At 36.9% G+C, this 10,756-nt stretch overlaps 1 protein-coding gene across 4 annotated transcripts; it reads left to right on the top strand.

Moving 5' to 3' along the window:
* The first annotated feature begins 399 nt into the window (after nucleotides 1-399).
* hykk.2 (hydroxylysine kinase, tandem duplicate 2) lies at nucleotides 400-5,770 on the top strand. Of its 4 annotated transcripts, none has more exons than XM_038291573.1 (6): nucleotides 400-473; nucleotides 864-1,001; nucleotides 1,103-1,169; nucleotides 3,253-3,395; nucleotides 4,049-4,229; nucleotides 4,339-5,770. In XM_038291573.1, exons 2-6 carry the CDS (start codon nucleotides 972-974, stop codon nucleotides 4,794-4,796), a joined length of 879 nt encoding a protein of 292 aa, XP_038147501.1. In that variant the 5' UTR covers nucleotides 400-473; nucleotides 864-971; the 3' UTR covers nucleotides 4,797-5,770. The 4 variants fall into 4 exon arrangements, with proteins under 4 accessions (XP_038147501.1, XP_038147499.1, XP_038147502.1 ...); XM_038291574.1 differs by lacking the exon at nucleotides 400-473 and adding an exon at nucleotides 517-641; XM_038291571.1 differs by having other exon boundaries at nucleotides 864-1,169.
* Nucleotides 5,771-10,756: the final 4,986 nt, after the last annotated feature.

Raw genomic sequence — 10,756 nt, 5'->3', positions numbered from 1 at the left:
TATCTATCTATCTATCTATCTATCTATCTATCTATCTATCTATCTATCTATCTATCTATCTATCTATCTATCTATCTATCTATCTATCTATCTATCTATCTATCTATCTATCTATCTATCTATCTATCTATCTATCATCTATCACAGAGGCACAGGAAAAACAACACTGCACATTTACACTGTTTTATTTTTTGGAGTATGGTATAAAGCCAATCTACAGCTAACAACTATGAAACCATGCACAACAAAACTAATAAAGATTAGTAAAATTATGTTTTTTCAAAGTTGAAGCTTCTTTTGAAACCCATTGTGCTTTGTGTTACTCTCTTCTGAAACCACACATTTTTTTTTAAATGTTTTTATTTTGAAGGAGCTAACCGGAAGTGTTGATTAGATGACTCTCAGCTGTCTGACTTTGCCGGAAGTGCTCTTCTTTTCCCGCAGTGACTTTCCATGATTTTTCAAAGCTAAAGGTAGTACCTGTAGATAAGTATTAAGAGTTGAATGTCTGCTCATGTCATTGGCTTTTATTTTAATGCTACTAAATTGCCTTGTCAGTATTTAACGAGTTAAGATTTTAATCCGCAGATGTTTTTACTCGGAGTTTACTCACTTCTGCCTCTTCTGTCAACGTGCTCTGAGTAGGGATCTCATAAAACTCTCATTAGTGAAAAAACAACAGTCACTGTAGCACAGTTAGATAATTTGAGAAGTGCCAGTAAAATCAGTATAACTTAGATGTTAATTTCAGTTCAGTTTATTATCAGAAAGCCCTCGTGCTGATCATTATTTAATGCTGCAGTTTATTCTTTCTGTTTCCTCTGTTTATATGCTTATTTTTAATGCATTTATTTATTTTGCAGAGATGCCAGTGAAGCACGCCCAGCCCAATCTCAGCCAATCTCAGGTTTGTGAGCTCATGAAGAGGCTCTACAATCTGACAGCTGCAGAAATGCGCCCACTGCCCAGCTATGATGACCAGAATCTCTATGTGGCTCCCTGTGAGGGTGGAGAGTTCGTCCTAAAGATCATGAACTCAGAGGACAGTAAGAACACCACCATCATTGAGGTGCAGACCCGTGCAATGTCCTTTCTCCACCAGAATGGACTCCCTGTTCAGACGGCTGTGCCCACCGCCTCAGGACAACTCATGAGTCTGGAAGAAATGGGTATGAAAGAAGCAGACCCCTCTGCTTTTAATACGGCTTCTGTTATAAATAGGCGAATCAGGTCAATGTTTAATGTGAAAACAAAAAAGTAACAAATGTGTTAATTAGTTTTTTTTGTCTCTCTGTGGAGGCCAATAGTTAATTTATTTAATATATGTCTTTCTGGTTATTAAATTGTTGTTAAATTGTTATGTCTCAGGGATTCAGAACCCATTTTGAAATGGAGTTTGAATGATTAGAGTTGATGTTCTGAGCTTGAGCAAGTCTAATCCTTCCAAAACTGATTCCAAAGCTGAGTCAAACGAGAACTGTTCAATAGTTGTTGCCATCTTCCTTGTTGTGCTTTTTCCGGCATCGCACAGCTTTGTCGTCCCGCCCTCAAATCCCTGCCTGCTTTGCATCAAAAAAAATGTAAAACACATCTCTGCATTGTGATTGGTCCGCCAGTTCTAGGGCTTCAGGCATTGATCAACTAGCAGGCAAAAAGGATTTTGTCCGCTGGCAGGTGGGGCTAGTAGTTTACTATGCTAATATATAACAGCTTTTTGATGAAATCACCGACAAGTGTACATGAAAATGAAATCTTAGAACAGAATATGGCACAGTGTCATGATTTTTTAAACTTTATTTAATCAGTAAAGTTGTGTTGAGATTTAAAAACCTTTTTCAATAGCATCCTAGGCCGGAGGTCTTCAACAGGGGGTCCACTGAGTTACTTCATGGGGGTCGCGAAATATTTAGTTGATGAAACTTTTTTTTATATTCCCTCCTGCAATTTTTTCCAATAATTGAAAGGCCTTTAAATCCACATTAACATGAATTCAACACACTGTAGTAAACAGGTAAATGGAGGCAGAAGATGTCTTTCAGTCATCAATGCACACATTCAGCGACACACAGGAGCTCTTTCAAGCTGGGCACCGTTTCATTCACAACACCTGTCTCATCAACCAGGAATCAGAATCAGAAATACTTTAATAATCCCAGGGAGAAATTACTTTTGTTACATTACTACATCTGTAATAGAGTGACTATAGGAGCAGTTTGATTTAACACAGTTTCATACAATATATATAGTTAGGGGGTCCCCGCTCCATCTCGCCATCAGTTTGGGGGTCCTTGACCTGGAAAACGTTGAAGACCCCTGTCCTAGGCCACAGCAAAGAATACATTTGAATGAAAATAAACAAAACACAATGATAATAACATTTTAGAAAAACACTCAAGATACAATTAAAGAAATTGAATTATAATCTAAATAGTCCGTCTCAAGTACCCTCAGTCTGGTCTTAAAAGTGTTCAGTGCAATAAATTCAGTTAATTTCCTTTCAGAATCCATGTAGATTGAGCGAAGTGAATAAAAGCCCCATTTTCCTTATCCTGCTCAGACAAATGAGACTCAGACTAACTAATGATCGGCTGAATACAAAGAGTAAGAGACATTGCGGTGTTATTAAATTACGGATGTAGGACAGAAAGTCCGAGCATGGCTTTAAACTTAAAAATATACCAATATCCCTATCTCCTGGTTGACAAGGAAAGCCATCCGACATGACAAGCTCACCATGAGCCATGAGATGCATGATAAACAGTCCATTTAAGCTGAGGCGGTCATGTACGACAGGTCTCCATAATCTGAAAAAGATAAACGTGTGACTCATGAATTCCCAACCACGTGCAAACTGTGTGCACTCTTCACCTTATCTATTAATGTTGCTGTGTTGACTACTTCATTTGTGAAAAGTTAGCCATGTGTAAAAAATAATTAACTACTGTGATGAGAAGTGTCAACCCCGAATAAAAGTGTCTGAACCACGAACTCTGCTTAAAATGACATGTATGTAGTTTGACATTCAGAAATAATGACTTACTGGATGATTTTATGGAACTAATCCAATGCAGCATGGGATAGAGTTTAGTAGCTGCAGTATCAATATTATCATCCAAGGACTTTAAGTTCACATCCTCATTAATATTAGTATCTAATAGGGATGGAACGGTTTATGAAAGGCCAAAGCTCACTGCTTTTTCATTGTTGGCGTGTCAGACTGCGTAAAATCATTGCAAATCTGTTATTTCATAGATTGTGGATATGGCCGTCAGAAGTACCTGGTTCGGCTTATGACGTATTTACATGGAGTGACGATATCAAGCGTCCCGTCAACGCCTAAGTTATTATATCAAACCGGCAGGACAGCAGCTACATTGGATGAAGTCCTTCAGAAGGTATGCAAGAAAACCTCAGCACTTTATCCTAAACCTAAGTGTTAAATCAGATTTTTAAAAATAATTTTAATTTTTAAAGGTATACTATGCAACCGGTGTTGATTTTCCAGCGAGGCTCCCCCCAGAGGGCGAAAGTAAAAGTGCACTGTCGTAAATATGCTCAGCTGTTCTCCTGGTTCTCCTGGTAGAGAGCCCTTTTCCTCTTTCTTGCCTGCTCCGACATGGGCTTTCGCTGTTTTCTTGCTGGTTCCGCCATGATAACTGCACAAATATCGCCACTGCACTAGCAACGAGCATGCCTTTCACTGGGGGCGTGTAGCAGTTCTCGCCGTAAAGCAACACCGACTCTTGTGATGCACGAGACTTCTGAGCCTGTGGGTGCGGGCCGAGGGCTCCTGCAATTGCAAGTACGGTATTTCCCCTACAGACCACCAGGGCGGCCGAGAAAACCTTTTTCGACCTGAAATGACTCATTTAATCATCCAAAACGTTATGGAACACATTAATTAACTGAAAAATGTTGCATAGTATGCCTTTAAATGTTTCTTGCAAGTAAAAAAAAAAAAAAAACACCAGTTGAGGACCAGGCATTCTATTTTTTCATCCTTTTCGTATGCGTTAGCTGCTTACTTACCTGGCTTCTCTCATTTTAGATGGAGCACCCTCATCTCAGCATCCTGGAGAGGGAGAATTTCATCTGGAGCTTGTCAAACGTTTCCCTCTTGAAGGGATACTTGAATGTATTAGATGGAGATCCACTTCAGGAGGCTGTGAAATCTGTCATTACTCAGTATGAAGACTATGTGATCCCAAAGCGCCCCAATTTTCGGAAATGTGAGTCACATTCGTTTGGATATTTTGAAATAGATTTTTAGATGAAACAAATATGAGTTCAGGGTTTTTGTAGCTGCTTCTATAAAAGTTTTTTTTATTTTTGTTTAAGGTATTAATCATGGCGACTTTAATGACCTGAATGTGCTTGTGCAACCCGATGACAACCATGGCTACAAGATTTCTGGCATCCTAGACTTTGGTGACATGAATAGTGGCTACTACGTCTTCGAACTAGCCATCACCATAATGTACATGATGATTGAGCATCCGGATCCCATCCAGGTCGGTGGGCCTGTCCTCGCCGGCTGGGAAAGTGTCTTCCCCCTCAACCAGGATGAGAAAGACTGCCTCTATCTTCTGGTACTCTCCCGATTCTGCCAGTCGCTGGTCATGGCTCGATATTCTGTGACTTTGCATCCAGAAAATGAAGAGTATCTCATGATTACTTCCAGAAAGGGAGTTAAGATCCTCCAACGATTCTGGGAGCTAGGAAAGAAGCATGTGGAGAAGGTGTGGTTTCAGCATGCTGCGGAGTTCAATAAGACAATGAATAAAGACGTTAATTAATTGAAACCTGATGTTTAAAAAATTAAACAATATTAAAGAAACTCAAATCATCAATAAAATTGATGTCATGCTTTGGTCATAATAATTATTAATCAGAATACCAATAAAAGGAGGAACAAATCAGTTGTGTAAATTGTATAATTCAGATGCCACATTTCTCTCTTTCATCTGTATCTGCTGGTCCTTAAAGCTCAGACTCCAGCTGCAGTCCTCTTTCTGTAAAGCCGTTTCCTAACTTAGATGTCTTTGCTTCCCAATCGTCTGCACCTTAAGACTGCATCACCCCAGTGAGTTTAAAGGAGTCATGTCATTTGAATTTACCAGATTTTAAAGCAGTGCTACATATAAACATTTCACTGCAGTAATAAAAGTAAAAGAAACTGTCCAGTTTTAGTGTTTAATGCATCTGAAAGGAATGCCCTGTTTAATTTCTTTTAAATGTTTTTGCCTTTAACATAAAGCCTCCATATTGCTCTGGATTTGAAATGTTAAAGAGCAGACATTTAAATTGTGAAAGAGAAAAGCTAATCAAATGCATGTGTTTATGTGAAGAATTTATTTTCCTTTTGTATTTCTTAATATGAAGTAGCAAATGCTGTAATCACTGCTACAGAATCGGTCTCAGGATTAAAAATCCCTTCAATGTTTTATACGCAAAACAAACCACTTTTTTTCTTTTTAGTTATGTTTGTTCTTGCAAGAAATTTAGAAGTTAAATTTAAGGCTTCAAAAGCTCTTAAAAAAGTAGCTAAAACTTATTTTTTTATCTTCACATTTTTCTCGTGTATGTATAAGATGCTTTCTGTTTTTTTCACTGTACTGTATTTTGACCTACTTTTAATCTAAAGCAGCTAGATATGAAAGATAAGGTGCTTAAATAGGAGATAAAGGTTGACTTTTTATCTAAGATCATCTATTCATTAGGTAAAACTTTAAGGTAGAGTTTAACTTAACTCATTTAACTTTTCCTTTGGTCCGTCCTTCTGTTTGCTGATTCAGCAAAGCACACCATTATCTGGAAATAAAACATTATGTATCTCTTAGTGGTTTGAGCTCTGTATTTTTATGGCTTTTGCACAACATACGCAAAATCATGTAGTTTACAAGCACATAGTTACTGATGTGTAAGAGAGTGCAGATTGATAGTTTTAAAAATCACAGCCTTTTGTGTAAACAGATTGGATAAAATGGTATAATACTGCCCTCATGTGGTGGTGTTACAATCCTACTGTTACAAGTTTAAAAGTTTTGATCATTCAATTGTTTATGCCTTAATTCCTTGTATTTTTTTCATATTATAGCTTGCAAATAATAATATGAATAGAATTTAATTAGTTAATTTCTATATTCATAATATTTATATGAAATGAGCCTAAACATGTGAAGGATGCAAAGCTAAATAACTGCGTCCCAAAAGTAGAAATTATGCTTTTTTACCAAATGGAATTTTTGGAGCTTTCTATATATACGTAAAATGAATTAATTAGTGGAATATATGGGGCATCTTTTAAATTAATTGATTTCCTCATCTACATTGTTCACATTTACACCTCCATAGCCATCCTTTTATAGAAAGTCAACATCAGAATTCCCCACAGAATTTATTGTTGGAACAAAGACTGACCTTTTGTGCTAAAATGCAGCATAACTAACATTTCAGGACATAAATTAATATTGAATGTGTAAAATGAGAAATTATCCTAGTCTGGATTTTACATCATATTAATTAGTAAGGTCCAGAGGGATTTTTTTTAAATGCATTTTTTCAGTATTTCTTCATTGTCAATAGTTATAGTTCCTCTTTATTTGCTCATTTGTCTTCAGCTTTTTTTATTGACCCCCTCAGGATAAACTAACACTTGGGTCTGGGGGACACCGACGGTCATGGAAGATTTCTGACATTTTTGCTATACTGTATGCTGCATCCATGTTTTAACAGCCACACATTTCCTTGTAAGGGGATTGAAAACCCACACTTTTCCTACAGCACAGTATCTTTCCTCCTTGTTGCGCTCGCTATAAGTGTAAGGCATTTTATCCAATCCGTTAAATGCAAGGGTAGGTAGGAGGGAAATGCACCCGACACTCTGCTCCTGTGTAAATCATTCCTTGTTAAAAAAATAAAGTCTGATATAAAATAAAACTCTATTGTTCTGCTTGGGCAACAAAATGGGTTCCATCTTCATTAGGCAATTTACTCCTAATATAGAAAGGTAATAGCATGTGATTACACATAGAGATCCTACAGAAGAACTGAATCAATAAGGTACACCGCTGTATTTCATTTTTAACCCTTTTCTTTTTAACTTTCTTTTTAACTCACTTCTGGACCTCTGCTTTTGTAGTACTTTCATGTTTAAAATAAAAGAGGTGTTAAAAAGAATAACTAGTAGCTCCTCACAGTAAAATTTTGAAATCCAGAAAATAAGATTTTATTTAACTTTACCTTTTTTTTGGCAAGGATCAATGGTGGTGAGCTTTAAAAGTTAATGTCCAAGAATGCAACTAATAGCTTTTTAAAGTAAACACAGGATAGTAGGCAGATTCTGATGACTACACAGTGCCATTTGATGCTCTTGTTCTTACTGCAGTGTCTTATCTTTAATGTATTTTGCTGTATGTATTTTTACTCACTGCAACCATCTGTGTTCTAACCTCCTATAAACGGCAATATCCAGATGGCAGAGAGACAGCTGAGATCTACAGAACACACTTTTTAACTCAGATTTAGGTTCTGCAAGTTTAAGTGCACCCTATGTTTTACCTTTACTTGGGTAATATTTTATTATAATGTTACTACTCGTACTAATCGTGACTTTAGAAACTACAAAAGTCCCCCGAAATATTTATGTAAAAGAACACAAATATATACAAAATGTGCTGTGCATAAAAATATATTCACTTATGTTAATTCAATGGAAAGCAACAAACACAAACATCTTCAAAGTACCGATATGTACAATTATTACATAATCTAAACTAACAGACACTGCTGTGGAGAATAAATCATTTCAATTAAGAAAATAAAAATAGGATGAACATGGGGACATTTTTTATGTCTGGACAGTGATGCTCTTTTATATTCTTTTGTCTACAACAGTTAAAGGATCCAAAGTTTGTCTGGTTTCTTTCTGCAGGTCCTCCGGACCTGTGATTATCTTTGGTTGGTCAGCTGATGGGATGAGGTGTACAGGAGGCAGACAGTGAATCTGTCTTCTGAGCTTTTCGGGAAAACATAGCAGTTCCACAAAGTACCAAAGCATGTCATTTAATCCTGCATTGAAATAAAGTAATGGTGGTAAAAGGACATTGCATTTTTGCACACTTATGTGAAAAATTTGACAGCCCTTCTCCAGTGTTTTTTTTTTTATGTTCACATTATAAATTACTTTTCCTCTCATCCCTCTGTCTCTTCACTTCTTCCCGTACTCGTCTTATGATGCCTTGTTCAATCAGGTCTGAGATAACGTAGACCACTGAAATGAGAGGTGGGCTAATGGGAGCAATTGGAGAGAGGTCCATCTCTTTCTTGAGCAAATATATAAATATACATTTTATATTTCTTAAATTGAATAATAAGCTTTATGGATCCTTATTTTAAATAATTTCTTATTAGCCTACTGAGGATTTTTTATTTGCCTGATTTTCTGGCAATGTGTGATGCAGGTGGGTGCTGTGTGCTCCAGGTGCTCAAAGGTTCTCATGGCCTTGAATAGTGTTAACCATTTGGTAGTGTTTGGCCTGCTACCATGGTTACGACAACTTCCTGTTCAAGCAATGCAAGTAAAGGCCGTCTCAAAAGCAGAAGTTGTAGATATACCTTACAGCACCATCAAGGGGACTCAGTTCAGCAGTGAGGATTAACAGTGAGTAGAAGTGGTTTGAAGTGATTAGAGGAAGGGGGTAGCCACCAATTGGGAAAGGCCCTTCGACAGGAGCAGAATGTCAGGTGCATTTTCCTTCTATCTTTCCCCAAAGATCATGGATGTTCTTGTTGTGTCTACCTTTGCAGTGAACTAATTGGTTAAAATGGCCAAAATAACTCAAACTATATTTTACTTGAAGTATGAAATTGATTCTTATAGTATTTAATGTACGTAATATATAGTATAGCTGTAGTTACCTACTGTAACAGTACAGTATTTACTGTCCTTAGAGCTCATAAATTTTAACATTAACTGTAAGTCTCTCTAATAATTTTTTGTTTAAGTGAAGTTACTAATAATATGTAGAGTATTAGAGAAAAAAAATACTTGAGTATTACTTTATCATAGACTTTATCATATTTTTATTTAAGTAAAAGTCAAAAGTACAATTCAGCTAAACAACATAAAAGTATATATTTTTCTTATTAAAAAAGTTATTCTCATAAATGTAAGTACTACCAACCTGCTAGGATAGACTACAGCAAGCGGCATAGTTTTAGAAAGTACATGTGGTTATTAAAATGGTTCAAGGTAATGTCTCTTAGATTTTGTCTAGTGTTACATTTTCTATGTATTTTTTGAGAGTATATATATATTTATTCATATATATAATTTTAGAACTATTGTTTTGAATCAATAATTTATTTTAATATATTATAATTCAGTTACATTTTATATATAATTTCTGTTTTTTATTTAAATTACTATTGTGAATTTCTAATTTTATTTAACGGGAGGGTGTGTAAACTTTCAAGCACAACTGTATACAGGTGCTGGTCATAAAATTAGAATATCATGAAAAAGTAGATTGATTTCAGTAATTCCATTTAAAAAGTGAAACTTGTATATTATATTCATACATTACATACAAACTCATATATTTCAGATGTTTATTTTGTTCAATTTTTATGATTACAAATGACAACAAATGAAAATCTCAAATTCATCATATCAGAAAATTAGAATATTACTGAAGACCAATAAAAACAAAGGATTTATAGAAATGTTGGCCAACTGAAAAGTATGAACATGAAAAGTATGAGCATGTACAGCACTCAGTATTTAGTTGGGCCTCCTTTGGCCTGTATTACTGCAGCAATGCGGCGTGGCATGGAGTCGATCAGTCTGTGGCACTGCTCAGGTGTTATGATAGCCCAGGTTGCTCTAATAGTGGCTTTTAGCTCTTCTGAATTGTTGGGTCTGGTGTATTGCATCTTCTTCTTCACAATACCCCATAGATTTTCTATGGGGTTAAGGTCAGGAGAGTTTGCTGGCCAATTAAGAACAGGGATACCATGGTCCTTCAACCAGGTACTGGTAGCTTTGGCACTGTGTGCAGGTGCCAAGTCCTGTTGGAAAATGAAATCTGCATCTCCAAAAAGTTGGTCAGCTGCAGGAAGCATGAAGTGCTCTAAAACTTCCTGGTATGTGGCTGCGTTGACCCTGGACCTCAGAAAACACAATGGACCAACACCAGCAGATGACATGGCACCCCAAACCATCACTGACTGTGGAAACTTTACACTGGACTTCAAGCAACGTGGATGAAGTGCCTCTCTTCTTTTCCTCCAGACTCTGGGACCTTGATTTCCAAAGGAAATGCAAAATGTACTTTCATCAGAGAACATGACTTTGGACCACTCACCAGCAGTCCAGTCCTGTTTCTCTTTAGCCCAGGCAAGACGCTTCTGACGCTGTCTGTGGTTCAAGAGTGGCTTGACACAAGGAATGCGACAGCAGAAACCCATGTCTTTCATACGTCTGTGTGTGGTGGTTCTTGAAGCACTCACTCCAGCTGCAGTCCACTCTTTGTGAATCTCCCCCACATTTTTGAATGGGTTTTGTTTCACAATCCTCTCCAGGGTGCGGTTATCTCTCTTGCTTGTACACTTTTTTCGACCACATCTTTTCCTTCCCTTCGCCTCTCTATTAATGTGCTTGGACACTGAGCTCTGTGAACAGCCAGCCTCTTTAGCGATGACCTTTTGTGTCTTGCCCTCCTTGTGCAAGGTGTCGATGGTCGTCTTTTGGACA

This window comes from Cyprinodon tularosa, unplaced genomic scaffold (genome assembly GCF_016077235.1).
Source record: "Cyprinodon tularosa strain WSP-4 unplaced genomic scaffold, ASM1607723v1 ctg30, whole genome shotgun sequence".
Lineage (NCBI taxonomy): Eukaryota > Metazoa > Chordata > Actinopteri > Cyprinodontiformes > Cyprinodontidae > Cyprinodon > Cyprinodon tularosa.
This window is presented reverse-complemented; position numbering and strand designations above follow the sequence as displayed.